Source organism: Callospermophilus lateralis, chromosome 1 (assembly GCF_048772815.1).
Source record: "Callospermophilus lateralis isolate mCalLat2 chromosome 1, mCalLat2.hap1, whole genome shotgun sequence".
Taxonomy (NCBI): domain Eukaryota; kingdom Metazoa; phylum Chordata; class Mammalia; order Rodentia; family Sciuridae; genus Callospermophilus; species Callospermophilus lateralis.
In genome coordinates, this window is record NC_135305.1 from 176,157,562 (window position 1) to 176,180,678 (window position 23,117).

At 53.3% G+C, this 23,117-nt stretch overlaps 2 protein-coding genes across 3 annotated transcripts; both read right to left on the reverse strand.

Moving 5' to 3' along the window:
* Nucleotides 1-1,226: 1,226 nt before the first annotated feature.
* Sema3g (semaphorin 3G) lies at nt 1,227-13,434 on the reverse strand. 2 transcript variants are annotated; one of them, XM_076832572.1, is made up of 16 exons: nt 13,305-13,434; nt 11,309-11,469; nt 11,129-11,191; nt 10,773-10,892; nt 10,403-10,493; nt 10,174-10,290; nt 9,831-9,976; nt 9,516-9,630; nt 9,345-9,414; nt 8,912-9,056; nt 8,428-8,659; nt 8,242-8,333; nt 7,603-7,644; nt 5,852-6,080; nt 5,431-5,567; nt 1,227-3,975 (listed from the first exon to the last, which is right to left on the reverse strand). In XM_076832572.1, exons 1-16 carry the CDS (start codon nt 13,399-13,401, stop codon nt 3,511-3,513), a joined length of 2,322 nt encoding a protein of 773 aa, XP_076688687.1. In that variant the 5' UTR covers nt 13,402-13,434; the 3' UTR covers nt 1,227-3,510. The 2 variants fall into 2 exon arrangements, with proteins under 2 accessions (XP_076688687.1, XP_076688773.1); XM_076832658.1 differs by lacking the exons at nt 11,129-11,191; nt 11,309-11,469; nt 13,305-13,434 and adding an exon at nt 11,003-11,113.
* A 6,388-nt stretch (nt 13,435-19,822) lies between these two features.
* On the reverse strand, nt 19,823-22,777 carry Tnnc1 (troponin C1, slow skeletal and cardiac type). The gene is made up of 6 exons (XM_076833474.1): nt 22,693-22,777; nt 21,204-21,234; nt 20,826-20,972; nt 20,501-20,615; nt 20,126-20,262; nt 19,823-20,034 (listed from the first exon to the last, which is right to left on the reverse strand). Exons 1-6 carry the CDS (start codon nt 22,714-22,716, stop codon nt 20,003-20,005), a joined length of 486 nt encoding a protein of 161 aa, XP_076689589.1. The 5' UTR covers nt 22,717-22,777; the 3' UTR covers nt 19,823-20,002.
* Between the last annotated feature and the right edge of the window lie 340 nt (nt 22,778-23,117).

Sequence of the window (23,117 nt, forward strand, 5' to 3'; positions counted from 1 at the left end):
AATTTGACCTTGAAGACCATGAGATCATAGAGAATCTCCTGGGGTTACCCTTTCATAGACACCATTTGGGGAATGTTCAACTAGTCTTTTTGTCTAAGTCTCTTTCCAGCTCTAAACCTGTTTGGGAAATCGTGAAACAGAGACCCAGCAACCAGGGGAAGTACCAGACTTAGAGGAAAAATCTGCAAGAGGAAGATAGAGAGAGGGTAAAATTGCTGAAGCAGGAAATAAGAGTCAAGACAGAGGCAGAAGGGGGACTGAGAGCCAGGGAGAAGTCTGGGCCGAGGGGTCTTCAGAGAATGGGTGGTAATGATGCCTGGGAGGAGAGGCACTTGGCTGCCCCAGGAAGAGCAGCGCTTGATGAGAGATGGGGCAGTGGGGGTCTCGTTTGCACACCCTGCCAGGCCAGCACCAAGTGGGTACTCTGATGATGCCTCTCAGTCTGTGGGCGATAGCTCAGGAGGGGAAACAAGACTTCAGGTCCTGTCAGGCCTCAGTATTTTGGAGGGATAGGAGGCCCGGCTCCAGGGCCCAACTGCAAGTTGGGACCCATGACTGAGTCTTCTATTGAGCCTCCTAGACTATGGCAAAAATAGAGGGGCCCAGGGCCATCTCCCTAGCAAGATAGGGTGATGTCTCTCTTATCTTTGAAGTGCTTCCGTGGTTTTTCACCTATTCCCAGCACTAGTGGAGTCGGATAAGGGGCATAATGTCACTGGGGGAACAGGAACCATGATCAGAGAGTCTTCTGCAGTGTGCCCAGTAGGTCAGACTCTTAGGGCCTCTCCTCCTCCCCAGGAGCTATGGCCCCCCACAGCCCAGGCCAGCCCAGCCCAGGCATGAATTTGGTGGCCTTAATATACATTGGTATGTGACTTGGGATGAAGGCGGCACCAGGCCAAGCATAGCTATTACAAATGTCAAGTGTTGTGAAAAAGTAGCAGAGCTGCCTACGTGCCTGGCTGACCTTTGTCAGCCTTTCTCCCCCCCTCCCCGCCAAGATCCTCCTGAAGTTCCAAGAAGGTCAAATTTTACAAGACCTCGGGTCAGGACTTTTCCTAATTTAATGAGCAATCCCAGCTTTATAGACAAAGTCCTCTGGCTCCCTCCTTCCCCTACTACCCATCTCCCTCTCTGCTAGAAAATACCACCCAAGGTTATGGGGACCTTTTCCCTCGAGGAAGAGGTAGAATGGCAGATGCATCAATCAATTTAGTACAGAAATATACAGATATAATAACAATATAATTATGTGATATAAATATTAACTTCATCCCTTTCCTGGGAGGCTCTTGCTTTCCTCACTAGAACTCAGGGCTGCCACAACAATAAAAATAACAATACAAGAAGTATGCTTCAAAGACAGAGAAATCACAAGGCCCATCTCAACATAGGAACACAAAAATAGAATTCATACATAGAGGGCATTTCCAGGTATTAACAACACAGTACCATGGAAGGGGGGCAATTGGTAGAAGCTGTCCATATTTTCCCAAATACAGATATACAATGCTCCCTCCGTTTTCCAGAGTCACTTCCCCAGAGGACCTGGCTTGGAGCTTACCAAGCCTAAGCCCAGCCACTGAGAGCCTGTTTGTCTCTTTCTGGCTTCCCAGGGATAGAGGGCAGAGCCCACTGCAGCTCTGACCCCCCTCCCCCCACCTCCCGGAGATCTGCACTCTCTCCTCCACCTCTTTCATCTCTGTCTCCTCTTCCTTCTTTCTTCCACCATCCCCTCCTCTGTTTTTACCTGCTCACATAGCAAGACAGCACCCCAGGCAGAAAGGTTTCTCAAGATGTTGTTAGATTAACCCCAGTGCTTCTAGTACACTTGCCATATAATCAAAGGGAAGGGGTGGGGGCTGTTTCAGATTCCCATACTCTGGTGGTGTGAGGGTGAGGGAGAGAAAACCCAATGCCCTTCAGGATTGAGTTGCAGTGGGGCAGGAAGCCTAATTTGCTGTTTCTTTTTCCTCCTTTGTTTCTTCATCTTGGTTTTTGGAAGGAAGGAATCTCAGAGTTGATGCCCTTGTCTCTTGTTAGTTTTGTGCGTCACTAACTTGTTCATGTGCAGGCTGGGAACAACTTTTCATTTAGTTATCCTCCTCCTCCTCCTTTGTGCTCCCCAGACTAAGAAACTGCTGATGGCAAAAACAACTCCCCTACATGCCCAAGCAAAATGTAACCTTGCCATCTGAGCCTCATCCCCAAGAACCAGCAGGACTTACAGTTCTTAGCAGCTATTCTCTCTTCTTAAAGGAAAAAAAAAGAGGGCTGGGGATGTAGCTCAGTGGTAGAGCACTTGCCTAGCTCACTCACAAAGCCCTGTGTTCATCCCTAGCACCAAAAATAATTTTAAAAAAGACTTGTAAAATAACCCTTACTTAGCAGAAAATAGAGATTTTTAGGGAACATCTGACCTTCCCAGTATGGCTCCTGAATTAATTGATGCCATCTTGAGTCCTTGAGGACACCTGGGCCTGGGTCCACAGCCCATCCTATGGTCTTTCTCTCTCCATCTTGATAACCTGTCAATTTTCTGTGGCTCTGGCCAAAGCCCTGACCCCAATCCTGACTTCAGGCTGTAGCTTGCAAAGACTCTACATTCCTACCCTTCTGTATTGCCCTGGGAAAGACAGCCCACTCCTCCCATCCCCAACTCCTCTTTCTCATCTCTAATCCAGAGGTGAGGACTATCATTTCCTTCTCCCTGATCCTCATCATGGGACCCTGATGGCGAGGAAGGGGAATCCCATCAGGAGATGTGGCCATTCAAGCCAGAAACCTGGCATGACACTTCCGGGCCTGAAGAAAGAAGGTCACGCTGTGAGAACCCTCTCCCCAATTTATAAAGTGAGACCTAAGACCTGGACCACCCCTAGGTCTCAGAAATCCACACCTCTATAATTCTGAGATACAGGAGTCGTGGGCAGTGGCAGGGAAATACCAAGACATCAGGGCAGGAAGAGGGTAAGGTATTGCTGCTCCAACTCCTCAACACCTCCACTTGCCCTCCCCAACCTGGTCAGGGTAGGCTCTTCCTAACAGATGCTAGGTCAAGCAAAGAAGAGGCCACTTCTATTCTCTTCTAGATGCCTGAGGGCCTCTGCCCAGATATCTCCTAGAGCCACCCACTTTGAGGGTCACTCAGAATAGCCATTGTTCTGCAGGCTGGGAAAGAACCACCCAACCCTCTTGCCTCTGGGCATACCCGGAAATGTATTCCGGAAGCCAGGCCATCTCTGAGAACAAATGGCAGGCCCCTTGGGGCTGCCAGGGGCCAAAGGGTGCCAGCTCCAGCCTGAGAATGAGAGCATAAAGAAGGGCAGGGAACAGGCCTCAGGCACAGGGCCCCTCCCTCAGGCCCCCAGTCCTTCCTGTGGGTAGCAGAGATTCTCATCTCTAAGAGGCAGTCAGGCATCCTGGCGCCCCTTGCCCTAGCTGGGTAGGTAGGAGATTCTGGGGGTTGCTGCTGGGTTCCCTGGCCTAACCTGACCACCCCTTCCATGTCTATGTGGCTTCCACCTCCCGTGGCGTCCGGTTGCGCTCAACCTGCATCCGGCTCTTCACTTTCTTGCCCAATTCCAGACCTGCCCAGCTCTTGCCTTTGGCCTGCTTCCCCCTGCTCCGGAAGGAGCCTGAGCGCTCCCCAGTGCCTGGACACCACACACGCTCACAGTACTCATCCACCCGGGGCAGGTTGGCGAAGCCAGTGAGCTGCAGAATGTCCTTATACCAAGCCTTGGGTAGGGTAGAGGCCAGGCCTCCGCGGGCAGGGGGCTCCTCCAGTGTTGGCTTCCGAGGGAACAGACTGTCCAGCTGTGTAGCCGCAATCACCTCCAGAGCCAGACGGACCACAGTCTGGGAGAAGCCATGCTCTAGCGTTGTGCAGGTGTAGGTACCGGCATCGAGGCGACTGAGCCTGCGGAACAGCAGCCCCTGCTCCATTTGCAGGACCCGCTCATCTGTCTTTACCTGCCAGGCAAGTGAGAAGGCACAGGGGACATGAGCACAGTGTGGGGCAGGATGAGTACTGTCAGCTTCTTTGCCCCCTACTTCTCCATCTTGAGGGCCCAGTGTGTATGTCCTTCCCCTTGCCCATTATCTTCCCTGTCCAGAAGGGGACCAGCAGGTTGGCAGGTTGGCCTCTAGACTACAAGTTAATTGAGGGCAGGGCCTTACCTTCCTATGGTCCAGGAAAGAGCCTGCAAAGGGTTTTGTTTGTTTGTTTCAATAATATGAATGGCTGGTATCTCCCCTAATCAGAGACCCAGGTACCAAACTTGGCCTTGGAGAGCCCTTGCCCACATACACAGGAAGCAGACTGGCTATATATATATATATATATATATATATATATATATATATATTGCTTAGGACTTTACTAAGTTGCTGAGGCTGGCTTTGAACACACAATCCTCCTGCCTCCGCCTCCTGAGCTGCTGGGATTATAGGCATGACCACTGTGCCAGCTTACAAGCATACTTCTGAGCTTTTACTCTGGGGCAAGGAAAACTTTTTCCTCTCCACATGTACACACACACACACACACACACACACACAAGGCACACTGGGCCTTCCCTGTCTTAATTTTTCCTGTTTTCTCCCGCCACAGCACTAAGCTGACAGCCCCAGCCTGGGGTGGCCACTACAGTGTAAGAGGTGGGAATGCAGCTCCGGTCCCAAACCATCTCTCCGAATCCTGTTCAGGCTTTAGTCTGTACATCTGGGCTGAGGATGCACTGCCTGGGTGGTTAGTGTTGTGTAACTTCATCTTGTTGTCCCGCCCCCAACCCCAGGGAGTCTCCTCAGTGCCCAACCCAACAGCTGGCCCAAGGCTGGCCTCCCCCAGTTCCCAAGCTAAAGGGACAGTCCCTCTTATAATCAACCCCCTCTTCCCTCCTCTTTCCTGTGGGAGAATGGTTGGTTCCTCACCCTGCCCAGCCCACTCAGCCTTAGGCCCCAGACTGAAGCCATCTCCAGGAGTTGACAGAGACCTTTCCCATGGGGGAGGAAAGGGCCTGGCCATGTAGCTGGTCTCCCAGGAGGAAGTGTAGGACCAGAAATAAAGGGAGGTGGCAAGGTCCAGTAGTCAGGGAGGTACCCAAGCCTAAGGCAAAGGAGGACTGAGAACCCCTGGGGAAGAGATTTCTTCAAAGCTGAGCCATATGTGCAAACACAGGGGACTTCCAGACCACACCAGACCCCTCTTCCCTCTCTGCTACCCACCTCTTAGACTGGGGGAGTTCCAGCTATATATGTCCTAGATTCCCAGAAACAGAAATAGGGGTACTTCCTCCTAGGTACTGTAGGGGCCTAACACACTTTTCTTAGTTGATCTTAGCAGGTTACCACCAAAAACCCTTCTTAGGGCTCAGGGCTTGGGATTCAGGTAGGGAGGTAGGGTTTGGAGGCAGGGTCTTCACTCACCTGGTCAGGGCCCTCATCCTCTGGCCTCTGCAAGAACCAGCGCACAGCAGCCTGGGGAGACTTGGGCAGGCACTCCAGGAAGGTGCTATTGTGCTCTGTACCATAGACCCTGGTGGTCACCAGTCCTGAAGCTTCCTCTGCATAGAGGACCAAGTTGGCTTAACATGGGAACTATGGAACCCAGGCCCCCAGGGCCACCAACTGATTCCTGCATCCCACCAGTATGATAAAGACCTAGGCATCCATTGAACCCCAAGCCAGTCACTGTACCCCGCACCCATGAGCTGACTAGAGCTGCATAAATAGGAAACTGAGGACTGTCACAACAGGACCAGTCTGAGGTCACACTTCACAGGAATAGAGCCCAGACCACAGGATGGATAGGAGCCCTGTTAGGGCGCTCATACCCACTGCCACTCACCATTCTGGCCATGACCCAAGCATTGTAGGGCAGGGTTGCCATGCCGGATGTCCTGTCGGCGGAACCGACGCTTGCCAGGGCTGGGGCGGTAGCGGGTACAGGAGGTACCATCCCAGGCACAGTATGGGTCTCGGGCCAGGCAGCACTCAGCACAAGCACTGCCATAGGTCTCACACTGGTGCAGTCGCAGCTGAGCCACACCCAGCTGAGAGCCCACATACAGCATTTGCTGGGGAGAGACACAGGCAGAGCCCATGATGAGCCTGGGCTTAACTAAGGAGCATCCAGACTCTCAATTCCCTTGGGTTTCCTGAGACCCCTACCATTTTCAGGAAGTCTTCCAGAACCTCTTGGATTTAATCACAGAAATAAAGATGTTTGTCATCTACCTGCTCTGTATGGAGTAGATGGGGCAGGTCTGGGGTCTTTTCTCTAAGGGACTTCTCCAGGCCATCCCTGCTACTGACCTTTATCCTGTGCCCCACTGGCCTTTTCTTACTGACCTCTGACTTCAGAGGTGCACCTTGCTGTAAGCAATCCCAGTATAAAAGTTGGGATTTAAGGCTCAGTGGTAGAGCATGCACAAGGCCCTGGGTACAGTCCCTAGTACCACACACACAAAAGACAGTTGGGATTCACCAAGAGGTAAACTGGGACATACATGGTATTTGCCACTTGAGAAAGGACATATATCAGGCCTCTAAAATACAGTTCCCTTGCCAGGTGTGTTGGTATATGCCTGTAATCCCAGCAAGTCGGGTGGCTGAGGCCAGCCTGGGCAATTTAGCAAGACCTTATCTCAAAATAAAATTTTAAAAAAGGGGCCAAGCACAATGGCACATGCCTATAATCCCAGCGATCAGAAGGCTAAGGCAGGAGTATCGCAAGTCCAAGGACAACCCCAGCAACTTAGGCCTTAAGCAACTTAGTGAGACTCTGTCTCAAAAAAATAAAAAGGGTTGAGGGTAAGGCTCCGTGGTTGAATGACTCTGGGTTTAATCTCCAGTACCAAAAAACTAAAAAATTTTAAAAATGAAAACAGGTTAGACATGGTGGTAAACACCTGTAATTTCAATGACTCTGGAGGCTGAGGCAAAAGGATCACAAGTTTGAGGCCAATCTCAACAATTTAGCAAGACCCAAGCAGCTTAGTGAGACCCTGTCTCAAAATTTTTAAAAAAAATAATAAAAAGGGCTGGGGATTTTTTCAGTGGTAAAGTACCTCTGGATTCAATCCCCAGTACCAAATAATAATAATAATAATAATAATAATATAAAAAATAAAAAGTGGGTGGGGTGAGGGTGTAGCTCAGTGGTTAGAGAACTTTACTAAGTGTGTGCAAGGCCCTGGGTTCAATCCCCAGATTGCAATAAATAAATATAAATAAATAAAATGGCCATTAGTCCCACCCACATTTTTTAAATAAATAAATAAATAAATAAATAAGGATAGAGTATAGCTCAATGGTAAAGTGTTCAATCCCCACTACCAAAAAGAAAAAAAAATTCCAGATTTTGTTTCCGAGCACGTATCAACTCCCTTAAGAACTGGCCTTTGTAGATCTCTTCCTATCTGAACATGACCTTGTCACCTGTCATTGTCCACAGCTTCATGCATGTGAAACCCAGTACCCTTGTTGCAGAGCCTAATCAGGCTTGCCTAGCACCATTCTCCAGCAGACTAGGGTAGTTCTCAAGGAGAACAGAGCAGGGAACAGGGAACACATGAGGAGTCAGGCAGCTGCCCTTACCCTTTTGACAGAGATCTCCATTTCAGTGATGGGTGTTGGCACCTGGGGAAGAAATAGGCTCTCAGCATGGGCATAGCGTAACGAGAACTTCCCCCGCATTCCACATTTTAGTTTCCAACGCCAGCCCAATCGGTGCACCCCTTAGCAACTGAAGCTGGACAGTCTTTTCTAGACATTGGGTTACAAAAAGGCCCCTTATCCCAGCTGGCCTCCAAGTGGGAGGGTTGGCTAAAAGCACAGAGTTCCAGTGTCCACTCCCATGGCCCTGTTACCCAGCAATAAGGCAGCTGTTACAAATCACACATCTCATGTCAGCAGGCACAATAGTTCCCCAAACACAGACGGTGCCCTGTCTGAATCTACAGAGGGGTTAACAGAACCCTTGGAATCTCAGCCACTTCCTCACTGTGACTTGAGCCCAGTAGGGCTTTGTCAAGGGTGCTCACTGTGGCCAAACCTCCCTGGGGAACCCTAGGTACTTTCAGTCCACAGACTGCAGCGGCAGGTCTCCCAGTCATTCTGAAGCATCAACCAGGCCTCTGTAGCAGTGTGCCAGTATGTTCTGCTCCTCCCCCAGGCTCCCTCTGGCTTCCCTATAGCCAGTCCCAGACCCAGGGATGGGAAATGCCCTCTGCTCACCTTAAACACCTGGAGCTCCTCCAGAACCACTTCCTCGGGCTCCTCTGAACCTCCTGTCTGGAGGACGATGAGTTTGAGCACAGAGCCTGAGTCTGGGGCAGCAGAAGAGTCATCAGTAGGCAAGGAAAGAGCAGCTGGGCCGTCACATACCTCCCCAGCCTGACCACCTGGATTCAGCCCTCCTACCCGTCCCTAGGAAGATGACATCATAGGTCCCATCTTCTGCCTCCACACGGTCCACCACAATCTGGCTCAGCTGCTGGGCCAGATTAGTCTTGATGAGGACAGGGCGGCCACGCCGAGGCCGTACAGGCCAGAACATGAGCGGGTGGGCACGGGCAAACTGCAGCACCTCATCTGGGTAGTCCTTGGTGCTGCCAAAGGGTCGTCCTGGCTGTGCAGTCATCTTGCTGGGGCACTGCAGGCAACAGCAAAAGGAGCCCTGAAGTACCCTGAGATGCACACCTCTCTTCCCAGGCTGCTCCCCCAACACCTAGGGGCTGCTCTTGGGTTGGAGAGGTTCTCCTATCCCACCACACCTTGCCCCTTCAGCCCAGGCCCTCTGGAGTGCCACCTCAGCCCTGCCATGGGATGCACGTGGCCCCAGTGCTGTTCCAAGAAGAGTCCCTCCTGGCAGCTGCTCAGGCCTCTTTTGCCAGTAGATACTCACCACACCAGGGCGGGGGAAGGGCACCTTTCCCCCATAGGACCCCCATTGGTGCTGAGGACCATCACGGTGGGCAAAAGGCCCATTGAAGACCTCCCATATATCTGCCATGTGATACACACAGACGGCAAAGCCCTGGAACACGGCGCTGCCAAGGAGAGACAGGGACAGTCAGGCCAAGGTAGCTGTCATGGGTAGGAAGATAGGCTTGCTCCAACGGAAGGACAGAGGGCAACAGAGTTTGCTGAAAGTAGAAACTGAAACACAAGGACACTAAGGCAAAAGCAAAAAGAGGGAGACAGAATACAGAGTCACAGAATCAGGGACAAAGACAGGAACCCATAGCAAGACTGGGGTATGAAAGCAGAGATTCAGCAGAGGGGCTGAAGGGCAGGGGCCAGGGATGATGGGGTCCGGGGAGGTTGGGTGTGCCCACCTGACGGCGCTGAAGAGCGCGTACACCTCCAGGCTTTTCCCTGCCTTGGGCCACAGCAGGAACACGTCCTCTGGAACACAGAAGGCATCATGGCCATTGCCAATGCCCCCACTCACTAGCTCTGAGCCCTCCCCGCTCCCAGAATAAAGGCCTGCCAGGCCACGCCCTTACCTAGCTGGTCAAAGTGGGTCTCAGCACCGGCAGGGCCGGGCACAGAGCAGACCAGCCTGGCTTTGAGGAAGGTGCTCCACTTGTTCACCAGCACCCTCTGGCCACCAGCATCATTCTGAGGGATGGGAGGCCAGAGTCAATCTTGTGTCCCATAAGGATGGGCCCCACCTCCTCCTGCTCCACCCTCATCTACTGGGAGAAGGTATGGATATCAGCTTTATACTCGCCTCAGTTTCCCCATCTGTGGCAGGGGTAGGTCTGGGAAGGGGGGTGCAGCAGGAGTCTTGAACCTCACCACCCCGTCACAGCTCTTACCACACAGACCCGGCCCACACGGCTGACGGTGACACGCCCTGGGCCACCATCGGGTGAAGGGAGAGTCTCCGAAAAGAAGAAGTACACCTTATCATTATCCTGGTCAGAGTTGTCAGGGATCCGTGTGGCCATCACAAACCGGGGCTCTGAGAGGGTGACAGGGTAATGCTGATGTGTGTGGGGGTGGCTCACAGGGTAGGATGAGGGAATGAACCCAAAGGACAAGAAGCAGCATGGGGACCCCCACTGGAGACTGGAGTTCCAGGGAATTCAGTGGCCTCTCCTCCCAGCTCCAGAGCCTCCTCTCCTCCCTGTTCCAGGAGCAGGTCCCAGTAGGCCTCACCGTGCAGAAAGTTCTGGTCAGAGTCAGAACGCAGTGCTGGTCGGGGACCCCCACTTCGGAAGATCATGGCCTCGCGTCCCAGGAAGTCAGCAGTGAGGCCTGTGTACAGCTCCCCACCTGGAGAGGGGGTGGGAACAGAATTAGGGGTGAAAGGCCAAGCCCAACAGCCAGGCCCCATCCCTTCCTGCTCCCACCATCCCTAACCCCACCCTGACCTGGGATCACCCACCTACAAAGGTGCTGGCAAAGGGGCGGCTGGGCTCATGTGGGCATCTCCCCCGTCCACTTTCCACACTGCTGGGCTCCAGGTGGAGCACATGCTATGGGTAGGGAAAATGGAGGGAAGGTTGTCACCTAGGAAAGAAGCATTGGTCTCCCACCCTGGCCATGGCCCTTGAGTGCGTGTGGCTGAAGAGTGGGGGGTGGGCAGAAGGCGCCTTCATTCAAGGCCTCTTGAATGGGGTCATCACCCGAGGACAAAGGCGCCTTTCAAGGGCCTACCCACTCTGTCTCTACCCAGGCTCAATGGGAAGGGTTCAGGCAGCAAAAATGAAATGTCACCACTTTCCAGTCTCTCATGGGGCCTGACACAGACTCACCTCCCCACGATGGCCAACTGTGATGAGGGCACAAGTGGGCTGGAAGGCCCCGGTGCCACATGCCAACAGGTGGGTCCGGTTGTGGGGCTGCAGCACCCGCACAAAGTTGGCACATTCCATCTAGCAGGGAGAAGAAAGGGTGAGGCAAAAGAGTCACCCTCTGTTTGGGCCCTGGGGCTCGGGCTGAGCAGCTCTAAGGGAAGTGGGGAGGGGTAACATTCTTCACAAACCTCGCAAAGCCCTCAGGATCTGCTCCAAATGCGAACCCCCTCCCAAGTAGAGGCATCCAGTGTGACTGCAGGTTATCCTGGGGTCAGGGCCTGGCATCAATGGGGTTAGGGAACAACAGCACTCACCAGAGGATCTCTTCCCTTTCGAACACATTCCTCCCTCTGGCCTGGCTGGGGCAGCCACAGGACCTGAAACACAGCCTGGTGACCTCAGGTACTCCCCTAACTTCACAGCTTCAGTTCCCCATCTGACCTTCTACCTGCAGATGCCCAGCTTCCCCCAACGCCCACATTAGTCCATCTCACCTCCCGAGGATCTGGCCATGCCTGGTCTAGGCGCAGAGAGTAAAGGGCATCACGTCCCCCCAGAAAGAGGCGGTCCCGGTACTCATCCAGGTACATGGACTGGAGGTCCAGAGAGCCTCGGGGGCCCAGAAAGATGGCAGAGCGGTTGGCAGACAGGAGGTCTAGGAGGGAACAGAGGGAGGGGAGTCAGGACCTGCTTCTCAGCCTACTGTTCCAGTCAAGGAATGGAGATGGAGGGTCCAGCTGTGCATTCAGCCACAAAAGCACTCACATCTGGAACATGCTCCCATCCACAGGGCTGCTGGAAGGTTTTTGGGACGTGGCTCCTGGGGGCAAGTGGGACAGGAGGCTCTGAGCCCCCATCCAGCCCAGCCCAGCTTTATAGTCCCTTGATCTTTCGGCTGATGCCTTCCCTCTATAACATGTGCACCCTGCCCAGTCCCCAGGGAAGATGGCCTCACTGGCAGAAATTAAAGCAGCAATCTGGGCAAAGTGCAAGAAGAGCTTGCAGGAAGGGCGGGTGAGTGTGAGCAGTGAGCAAGGCTGGCTGTTGGAGAAGTGGACAGACAGAGGGAACACCTGGCAAGGGCCTAGGTGCAGGCCAGGCCAGGCACGGCCAGGTGGAGTTCCAGCCGCCAGATCAGGGATGTGACCAAAGAGAATTTTCTCCCCTGTAGACTCTGCCCATCCAGGCTCTAGAGATGGAGTGGGGGCATCTGGAGACAGTGGTCCTAGGAATTTAGAATCCTGGTACAGATCACTGGGGTCTGGAGGTGATGGACTGTCAAGGGACTAGCAGAAGGATGGGGTAAGAAGGGGACATGGGCCACCCTGGGGAAGGCCCAGAGCACCCAGGTTTCCCTATAGGAGCTTCCTCAGCCCTGCCTCCACCCCATCTCCAAACTCATCAACAGGCTCCTTCACAAAGCCCTCCTCAGCTGAGAGTACCTTGGGGAACTCTCCCTGCTGGGGGCTTTTTCTGGTAGCCTGATCTCTCAAAACTACAGCTTAGAACAGGATCATTTCCACCCTCAGACTCTCCACGACAAACAATGTCTCCCCTCAGTCTCCACAGCAGGCCTGTGTCTCTCTGACTCTGACTGGGATTCCCAGTGGAAGGTGATCATCCCCCTTTTTCCTAAGAAGAATCTGCCATGAGCCTGGATCTTGGTGACGTTTCCCCCACAGGTCATCAGAGGAGGCTGTGCCAGCTAGGCTGGGATAGAAGAATGCACCCCAGGATGGCAGAGGGGAGGCTGAAATGTCCTCTGGGCTCCTGGATGGAGGGGTGATGATGAAGCCAACTTGTGAAATGGGCTGCTAGAGGCCAGGGAAGCCTGTAATCCCCAGTGGCTTGGGGAGACTGAGGCAGGAGGCTCACAAGTTCAAAGCCAGCCTCAGCAACTTAGTGAGGCGCTAAGCAACTCAGCAAGACCCTGTAACTAGATAAAATACAAAAAAAAAAAAGGGCTGTCGTGTGGCTCAGTGGTTAAGTGCCCCCCCCCCCCCGCCCCCTTCAATCCCTGGTACAAAAACAAACAAACAAAAGAAAAGAGGTGGGGGAAGTTCTTCCCCTCCTGTGGCTAGAGGACCAAAGGGACAGGATGCTGCCCACTCCCCTACTCTCTGCTCAGACCCTCCAGACCTGCCCTGTGTCCCTCTCCCCTGCCCAGTCCCTCTCTCCACTTCCCCACCTGCCAGTATCCCTGTAGAGGAGTGTCAGGGTCTCCATATATCTGTTTCCCTTCTCAGCAGCCCTCACCTCCAAGGTTATGCCCATGCGTCTTTCTCCCACCTCCTCTCTGGTCATGGACCTCAGGACATGTCTCCCTCCTCTGCCCTGGCTCATCCCCAGGAAGCCTTTCCCAAAGGTTGTGGAGGGCCTGGGGCTCCATCCCCTCCAGCCCCCCCCCCCACTAGCTGGTGGAGGGAGAGGTATCCTGGAGCAGGGAGCACCCACAGACATGCACAGGAACAGGGGAGCACTAGCCAGTACCTCGGTAGGAGAGTCGCAGGCGGGGCACACTGGGGCTGCCCCCACTGATCAGGAGGCCCCCCAGGAAGCAGCAGATAGCCCACGCCAAGGGGGCCATGCTGGGGAAACGGGAGCCGCCCTCCGGTCCGCTGCTGCTGGCTGTAGTTTGCTCTGTTGCCACCAGACCAGTCACTTATAAGGCAGCAGCTCCACCCAGTCATGGGCGGGAAGGAGCGGGGAGGCAGAATGGGAGGAGGCGGAGCCCGGCCATTCACCTGCAGCTTCTTCCTCCACCTCAGCTGGCCTGCTCCATGCCTTTATGTCAGATTGACCAGTTCCATGCTGGGAACACTCTTTCCCAGCTGAGGTATAGATAGTTTGTACAGAGAGATAGACGTTCACAAACTCAGGTCCCCAGGCTCCAGCAAAGTGACAAGGAGGGAGATATCCTGGAAAAGGTCAGGGATGAGAGACAGAGGTTGAGGAGCTGGGTGGGGGTCTAGCTGGGCTTTGCTTTGTTCCCTGCCTCCCCAGTGCCATAGCAGAGACTCCCACAAGCTGGCCCTAGTCCCAGGTCCCAAGTGTTATAATGGCCCAACCCCTGAAGCCTTGGCTAGGCTACCCATTTCCCCTGGCAGGGCCCAAGTTGCCTGGGATGGGGTCATTTCCGGTCCAAGGGGCTCCATGTCCTGGACAGGCAGTTGAGGTCTGGCCACGCTTCACAGATCTAGGACTGGCAAAAGAAGAATGCTCAGGATCTCCTATCTAGGCCTGTCCCTATTTGGCCTCCAGGCCCCATACCTCCTCCCCATATCCACCAGGCCCCATCTCAACTCATTGGGCTTGCTTTGAGGTAGGAGCCAGGGAGAACCTCCATTGCCCTACTTCCCTCTGGCCTCCAGTCCTTCAGAGACCCAGGGCCCAGAGCCCAACGAATCAGCAGTGGTTCGTCCCAGATCCCCATAGGCCCCACATAATATGATCCTGCCAGAGTTCACTTGCTCTGCCCTTCACTCTGATGAAGGGGGGACATGGAAGAGGGCCAAGGGTAGATAAGACCAACAGGCTGAATCTGAGGCAAGTGAGGGAACTTCCCCATGTCCCCTGTTTCAGAGAAACTCCTGTCCCTGGCCCCCTCAGCTGCCACCTCAACCCCACTCCAGATCTCTAGGCCCCAGAATCCTAGACCCTGAGCACTAAGATTTCATCTTGAGTCATAGTTAGAGGATTATAGAAATTCCTGCAGGTTGGGCCTCCCAATGGGCTGACCTGAGCCCTCAGGTGGTGGTCAGAAAACCTGGTGGTGGGTATAGGGGAGATGTATACTCAGAGAGGGAAGAACCTGACCCAGGCCACACCGCGGGCTGAGAAATCCCTGCTCCTTCCTAGGACACTCTCGCTTCTGGAGTTACTAGGGATACTGCGACCCCCATCTTTCTTCCCACCACATCCCTGGGAAGGAAATAGGTTGGTCCTTAGGTCCACATGATAAGGACCCAAGAGTCTTCAACCCTGTCTTCCTGTCCCATTTTCCCCCAACATATATGTGCCTCCTCCCAGGATGGGGGATCTTATTTGGAAGTGGGCCAGAGGCTGCTCAGAGAGACCAGTGACTGGACTCAGCCCACCCCTTCTCTGGCTTTGCTGGGGAACCTTAACCAAAGCACTTCATTCTCTGGGTCTGCCTTTTCCTCCCAGAGCTGGGGCCCAGCCACCTTGGATGAAACAGGGCTACATAAATCCATGAGCATTTCTTGAGCAAGGGCTGCTGTGGTGGTGATTAGATCCTGGAACTTCTGTGAAGAGCCCTCTGCCTCTATTTCCCTGCGGAGACATTTTGGCATATATCCCAGGCTGGGGGCCAATATCTAGCTGGGGAACCATCCGGACAGCCCTCCAGCCAGCACGTGGCCGCCAGCTGGAAGCCCAATCACTCCTCAGTCTGCCAGCCCACCCTGGGGGTCTCTGCTCAGCCAGGCCCCCAGCTGGGGCTGCAGGGAAGCCTGTGTCTACTGGGGCAGGGTACAGGGGACAACCCACTCCATGCAGTAAGAACACATGGCAGGGGCTTAAAGACCAAACTCTGTTGACTTGTGAGGCCTTGCTCAGGTCCTCTCTCGCTATGGACCTCAGTTTCCCTAACTAGAAAGGGGTTAATAATCTCCTCTAAAAGTCCCCTGCTTGCTGCCTGCAGGTAGGAAACAGACCCCCAACAGCTCCAAAGTCTCATACCAGTGGGCCCAAACACATGCATTGTTTGCCATCTAGTGGGAAAATGGGAAACTGCTTGAGGCCCAAAAGCAGCTCCTTGATTCTGCCAAGCAGATTGTGCTGGGCAGCAGGGCCTCACCACCAGTAAAACATAGCTTCTTGGGGGGGCAGGCAGTAACCATGTAAGCACAGTACAAAGAGGCAGGGGCAGTGGGAGATGCTCCAGTAATTGCTTCTGATGTGAGAAATCAAGGGAGGCTTTATGGAAGAAGCACTAACCTTGGCTCAGAAGTGGACAGGACTAAACCCAGCAAAAATAAATAAATAAATAGATAGATAAAAACCAGATGATGTTTATAGGAGGCAGTGTACCATGAGCTGGTGGGAGCTCAGGAGCCCTTGGCCACATATGTATGATGTGCATATTTATGCAGCAGGTGGTGAAGGGTTGCAGCCCAGCCACTCCCTGGTAGAATTTCTGGGGGCCTGACTGGAAGGAATGGATGCTGCCAGACCCTTCCCTCATTGGTGGAAAAAGAGATTAAGACAACCTCCAGGAGGTACCCTCCCTCCCAATGGGTGAGTCCCCCATTTGGCCTTCCATACAACTCCAGCCCCCTCCCCAATCTCCCAGTGTCCTTTGGAACTTGGGAATGTCATCTCCTTCCCTCTCCCAGGACCTGTCTCCCTCTGTGACAGCTGATGAAGAGAGAGGCAAGAAATGATGAGGGACCCTCCTTCCTGCTCCTGGCCCTTCCTGACAGTTCTGCAGTTGGCCTACCCATCCTCTTCTTTCCACCACAGGGGGCTTGACTCTTCCCCTCCCCAATCCCATCAGCATCCCATAACCCCTAGCCACCCCAGCCTCTTGAGTCCTTGTTCTACTCACAGCCAATTAACTCAATCATTCACCCTTCAAGTGGCCACCAAGAAGGACACAGCCATCCAGGCATGGTGGAGCATGCCTGTAATCTCAGCAGCTTGGGAAGCTGACACAGGAGAATTGCAAGTTCAAAGCCAGTCTCAGCAATTTAGCAAGGCCCTAAGCAACTTAGCAAGACCCTGTCTCTAAATAAAATATTAAAGTTGCTGAAGATGTGGCTCAGTGGTTAACTGCCCCTGGGTTCAATCTCCAATACCAAAAAAAAAAAAAAAAAAAAAAAAAGAGACATAGCCTTCCACATGTCCCTTGGTCCATCTCTTCCTCTGGACACCATGGTCTATACCTTAGTATACCCACTGCTATGGTCCTTCACTAAAGGAGACTGGTTGCCCTCATTGCCTCAAGCACCCCCATCTCCTTGCCCAGCACTGAACTGACTCTGACAAACACCACCCAGAGTCCCTGCACTGCTGGCTTGTGGCAGCTTTGTTCTGTATCTGCCTCACCCCTTTCCTGACTTTGCTGGGTTGTTCCTATCAGCATAGTAGCCATTCCCCAGCCCACCCCTTCCTTAAGCATGCTTCCCTGGACCCGACACTTACCCTCAGCCCAGCCCATTCCTGTTTCCTGGGAGTTGTCCACACTGCCATCTTTCCTAGTCCTGGCTCACTCCCCTTTGTCCTCTCCAGCTGGGCTTTCAGCCTACTGCATGTGGCCAAAGTCTGGAGCCTCCAACTTCCCACCCCCACCAGGGTCATCAACTGAAGCCCGTGCCTTCTTCCATCCCTCCTGGTTCTTGAGCCTCTCATTCACTAAGGGTCTCTCTCACTCCACTGGCAATGTGTCCTCCCCGTTTGTCTCTGGGGTGCCAGGCACCCAGTCCTCTGCCACCTCTTTCTATGAACTCTCCCTGGGGTCCTCATTCATGACCAACTCTAGGAAAGGGCTTGCTACTTGGATGACACCTGTAATCACAGCTCTTGCTCTACTCCCCCCCCGCAACTCCACCTGGCACTGGCCTTCCCATCAATTTGTTTTCGAGGCATCTCAACTCTGACTGAACAAACTCTCTACCTTTCCTGTGTCGAACCCACTAGAAATACCTCACCTGAACCTAACCCTGAGGAAACAGCAGATAAACTCAAAATGAGTAACATTCCACAAAATAACTGGCCTGGATCTTTCAAAAGTGTCAAGGTCTTAAGGATGAGGAGGCAGAAAAGGCTGTAGGTTGGTGGAGAGTAAAGAGACAGGATGGCTAGGTCACACATCATTGTGATCTCTGAATGGTTGGTCCAGGAAAAGGACTTTGGTAAGTCAACTGACAAAATTTCAGTAAGATCCATAGATGAATTAGTAGTGTTGGGTCCATGTTAATTCCTGGGTTTGATCATTATCCTGTGATTGTTGAAAATGTTAAAAGTTTAGGGAAGCTGGCTGAAGTGTAAATGGGAGTTTTGTGTGCTATTTTTGCAATCAGTCTGGAATTTCAAAATGAAATATATTTTAAAAAGCCTAATGTAAATCTGGGCACAGTGGAGCCTGCCTGTAATCCCATCCAGCAGCTTGGGAGGTTAAGGCAGGAGGATCACAAGTTCAAAGCCAGCCTCAGCAACTTAGTGAGGCCCTAAGCAACTCAGTGAGACTCTGTCTCTAAATAAAATATATAAATAAAAAAAAAAAGGTTGGGGATATGGCTCAGTAGTTGAGCACCCCTGGGTTCAATCCCCAGTATTAAAAAAAAAAAAAAAAACTAACACAAAGTAACCTCCATTTCCCGATATCCCTGAGCTGAACCTGTTCCCCCTTCTAGACACCCGTGTCAGGAAATGGCAATTAGACCCAAAATCTAAGGGTCACTATTGACTCTCTAGTTTCTCACTTCTCACTTTCATTCCTTCAGTAAGTTCTGTCCATTCTAGTTCCAAAATGTGCCCTGAATCTACAAACCAACCTCCAATCTTCCATCCCAGCATCCCACTGTACCAAGAGCCACCAGGCCTTCTCACCCAGAACTGCCCCAGCCTCAGGTTGGCCTCCTGGTTCCTCCTGCAGCCCGAAGAGCACCTCACCCCTCACATGGGCTGAGTTTCTCAGAGGACCTGGCACTGTCCACCTCTCCCAGAGGCTTCTGGGACTTGGCTTTCAGCTCAACATGGGTTTCTGTTCCTGAGACTCTGAGTCTTTCCACATGTTCTCCCATGGCTGGTTCTTCAGGCCTTGCTCAGTGTCACCTGCTCTAGGAAGCCTGCCTGATGGCTCAATGTCACAGCCCACTGTGCCAGGCCAGCCTTGGTCTGGTTTCCTTGTTGCACTTGTCTGCTTTTGTTATCCAAGTTGACTAGAAATTCCGTGAGATAAGGGACTATGCCTTGCTCTGATGTGTCCCAGCATCCAGACTCGTGGCACGCACAATGGTGTGTGAATAAACCATTAGATGATACACTGGCTGGCTGGTCCATCCACTGTGTCATCCCTCTCAACAATAGGCCTAAGGAGACCTCTCTTCATTCTTCCCAGGTCTCCCCAGGGACCAGCGGCTCCTGCCAGCTATAGCCTCTCAGAGGCATCTCTAGAATTCCAAGACTGCCTCTGGAATGCCCAGCTTGTCTGGAAAATGCCTAGACTGGGGCACAGGTGCAGAGGCCACGGGGTAGCTGGGTGGAGCAAGGACAGCTGCTAGCATTCTGGCTGAAGCCTGGGTGCCGATGGCAGCTGTCCCTCCTGTAAGCACCACTGTGGACACCTCTACTTCCTTGCAACCCCCAACTCCCCTCCCTAAGGCCAGTGTCACTGTTCTGGCTGCAGCTCTGGCCTGGGTGCCTCTACTAAGCTGAGAGCCATCAGGCTTCAGGCCTCCATTTCCTGTCAGAGAGGGAGATGGGAGCCTCTGAGGTTCATCAAAACTGGAATTAGACCCAGTTGGACCTGGATAATCTGACAGAGGCCTGTTCTAGAAGTCTTGTGGCTGGGTTCTCCTGCAGACTCACTAGATGACCTTGGCTCTCTAAGCCTTAGGGTCCTCACCTGTAAAATGGGTGAGAGGATAGAAAGCAGACAATACGTCCCTGAAGGCTGAGAGGTCACTGGGGTTGCTGTACCAAGGGACATCTAGGGCCTAATGCGGCTAACTGCTCTCTCCACATGGAGGACTTGTAGGCTGCTGAACTAGCTGATCAGGCAACACTCCATGAGCTTGTTAAAATTCAGACTCCAGGCTTGCCACAGCCTGCAGAGGCTGGATTGCTGCCCATGGGACCTGGGCACTAGCAACTACAGAAAGCAGTCAGTAAGACACAGAGCCTGGGTGGTTCTGATCTACAGAAGGCAGATGGCACAGCAGTCAGAGAACAGGTTCTGCATCCACCCCGAATGCCTTGTGAGATAGGAAGGGACCCTGGGAAGAGTCCACAGCTCCAGTGAACATCAGAGCCAGACACCAGGCCCCCAGGGAGCAAGGCTTTATTTGCATTCCCCAGGACAGGGTAGAGGAGGGAGTCAGGGAGGGCCAGGGGTCAAGGACACACCCAGGTTCAGGGAATGGGGTCCCTATCCCCTGCCTCCACCCCAGGCCCCAGCTGCGGTGGGAAGGTGGGCACGGGCAGCTCCAGGTGAAGGTCAATGTCTACTCCACACCCTTCATGAACTCCAAGAATTCTGTGGAGAGAGAGGAAGGTGTGGGTTACAGGTAGGGGCCTGACAGGGCATGGACAGCAGGGGGATCTGGCCTACCCATCCAGCCACTCACCATCATAGTCTATGCGACCATCATTGTTCTTGTCGCCATCCTTCATGAGCTCCTCGATATCGTCCTCCGTGATAGTCTCACCTGTAGCCTGCAGCATCATCTTCAATTCCTCCAGGTCAATGTAGCCATCAGCATTTCTGTAGGGAGGATGAGGAGGACCTCAGAGCCCAGGGCAAGGCTAGACAGAGCAGTGAGCCAGTCCCACCCCCAAACCCAGGAGGCAGAGCAAGGAGAATTAGCATATGGGGCATCCCTGTGCCCTACCACACAGAACGAGAGATGAAAGCCACCGAGTTCCCAGGCTTGGAATCTGAGACTGTCCCTCTTTCCCAGCTCTGTTTGGGTCAGGGCAAGAAGTCAAGTGCAAGTGCTCACTTGTCAAACATGCGGAAGAGGTCAGAAAGCTCCTCCTCAGACTTCCCTTTGCTGTCGTCCTTCATGCATCGAACCATCATGACCAAAAACTCATCGAAGTCCACTGTGCCGCTGCCTGGAGGTTGGCAGTGTGGCTGTTAGAGAGGCCTCAGTTGGCCTGCCCTCCACACAAACCCAGGCTTCCCTCCAACTCTGTGAGGCTCGAGTGGTTATTATGCCCACTTTATAGATGAGATGACTGAGGCTAAGAGAGGCAAAACAGCTCTTGTATTTAAACTCTCAAGTGAGCCAGGGAATTATGGGTCTTGAGGGCACAGGGGCTTACCATCCTCATCCACTTCATCAATCATCTCCTGCAGCTCCTCAGGTGTGGGGTTCTGGCCCAGCATCCTCATCACCTTGCCCAGCTCCTTTGTGCTGATACAGCCATCCTCAGCACCCAGCACAAAGATGTCAAAGGCAGCCTTGAACTCTGCATCCAATGGCAGGGGTTGGGGGAATAGAGCAATCAGGGCTCAATTGCCAGGACCCCAGAAAGCCAGATCCCTGGGGCCACCTGCCAACCTGCCCATCTCCTTTCTGAGACTTTTCTGAGGTCACAGTGAAAAGGACCCCCAGCTTTTCATCTCCAATCTAGGGTTCTCTCCTGATTCCCCCAGCCTGGCCTCACTGTACCCCAATATGCAACACAGGGGTCACTTACCATTTTTCTGCTCTTCTGTCAGCTGCTCTACCTGTAGAGGGAAAGGAGTCTCAGGACTCAGACTCAGTCCTTAGCTGCTGCCAAGGAAACCAACCCATTCCATAGGCAGGAAGACTGAAGCCAGAGGAGGCCACAGTCCTCCCTTCCTGCCCCCAAAGTCCTAAGGTGACCCAGCTGGCCTCAAAGGAGCTAGGCTCAGGGCCAGGGTGACAGGTGGACACCCCTTCCAGGATCAAGGTGACCCTGAGTAACAATACCCAATGACCACTCCCTTGCCCTTTCAGCCACCCTAATGAAATCCAAGCTGCATGGCCTGAGGGACAGCTGTCCCTCAGGTTGAGACAATAAAACCAATGTGGGGTTGAGCAAAGCCACCCACTGTAACCTGACCAGGGTGGCCATTGGGCTATTTTTACCAGGGGACAAAGTTAAACCTGGTGATTGTTCTGGGACTTTGGCATGCAGGGGGTGGGGCAGCGTTATCTGGCCCCCTGGCCTGCTGGTGCTGCCTCGAGAGCCAAAATTAGTCCCCAGCCCCGCCAAGCCTTGTATGGGCACTGATGGAGGGCTGCTCCCTTCCCCAGCTCCATGGACTCCTAAGGATATGCAGGGGCACCCCTGGAGCCAGCTGTAACCCCTCCTTGTCTAGAAGTCAGACCATATTTTCGGGGGTAAGGGGAATCTCCTGGAAACAGCTATCTCTTGAATGTCCTTGTCTCTGGGGAAGGAGGAGGCTACCATCCACCCAGCATTTGAAGCCCCTCAATGAACCCTAGAAGGTTGCAGGGACTTGGGGTGTCCACTCACCAGCCCTTTCTCTCTCACCCAGTAAAGCCACTGAGCCCTTGGCCTTCCAGACCCTAAGACAGCTATGGGCTTAGTTCTTTCTTCCTTCTTCCCTCACCTTCCCCAGGCCCAATCCTTCCCTATCTGGAACTTCAAAACCTCTTCTCTAGCCCAGGATTCAGATTACACAGCACCTCCTCACAATCCCCCTCCCACCCTCCAAAGCATCTTCAAGTCAGCTAAGGGGCTGGAGGTGGGTGTCGAATTGTGAATGACTGAGAAGCAGAGTGTAAAAATGGGGAGTGGGGACAGGGTGGCAGCAACAGGAACTCAGAGAAACGGCTCAAGAGAAACAAAGAAATGAAAAAAGACTGAGAAAGATGAAAAAAGATTCAGAGAACAGAGACAAATGTAGAGATGTGGCTGAAACAGAGTGACACAGACACTTGGAATCAGAGCAAGAGACTGGATGCTAAAAGATGAGACCTCCTCATCTACCCACCCTGACATCTCCTCTCCAGACCCTGAACCTCTCACCTCCTTTGCACACGGGAACACCAGCCTCCCCATCCCCTTGAGAGCCTAGGCTAAAGATCTGTGAGCTCTCTCAGGACCCCATCACTTCCCTGGGAAGACCCTGCTCTCCAGTCTAAGCTAAATGAGCTCCCAGTGGGCCTCAGCCCTGCCCAAACCCGTCTCTCACCGCAGCCTTGTAGATGTCATCCATGCCAGCAACTAACAGGACAGGCTCCTGGGTTCCCAGCCAGCCCTCCAGCCTCGGCTTAAATAGCCCTGCCCCGTTGCATTCCCAGCCCAGCCCACCACTGAGTATCCTCCACCCCCTCCCCTGGTCCTGGTGATCTCAGGCTGGCTTGAGTCCCTGTATCCTCTGCCCAGGGCAGGGAGGGATGAAGGGCTACAAGGACCAAGAAGGGGGTACAAGGACCAAATCTCTTGCCCTCTGTCCACCATACCCCACAGGAGGCTCTCAGGAAACGTTTCTTGAATGAATGAAAACCTGAGCCCAGACCCAGGCAAGAACTGCCAAGTAGTGGGCCCCAGACCAGGCCCTTAAGCACAGAGTTGCAACTTTCTATCCATCAGGGAGGTGGATGCTATCACCCTCAC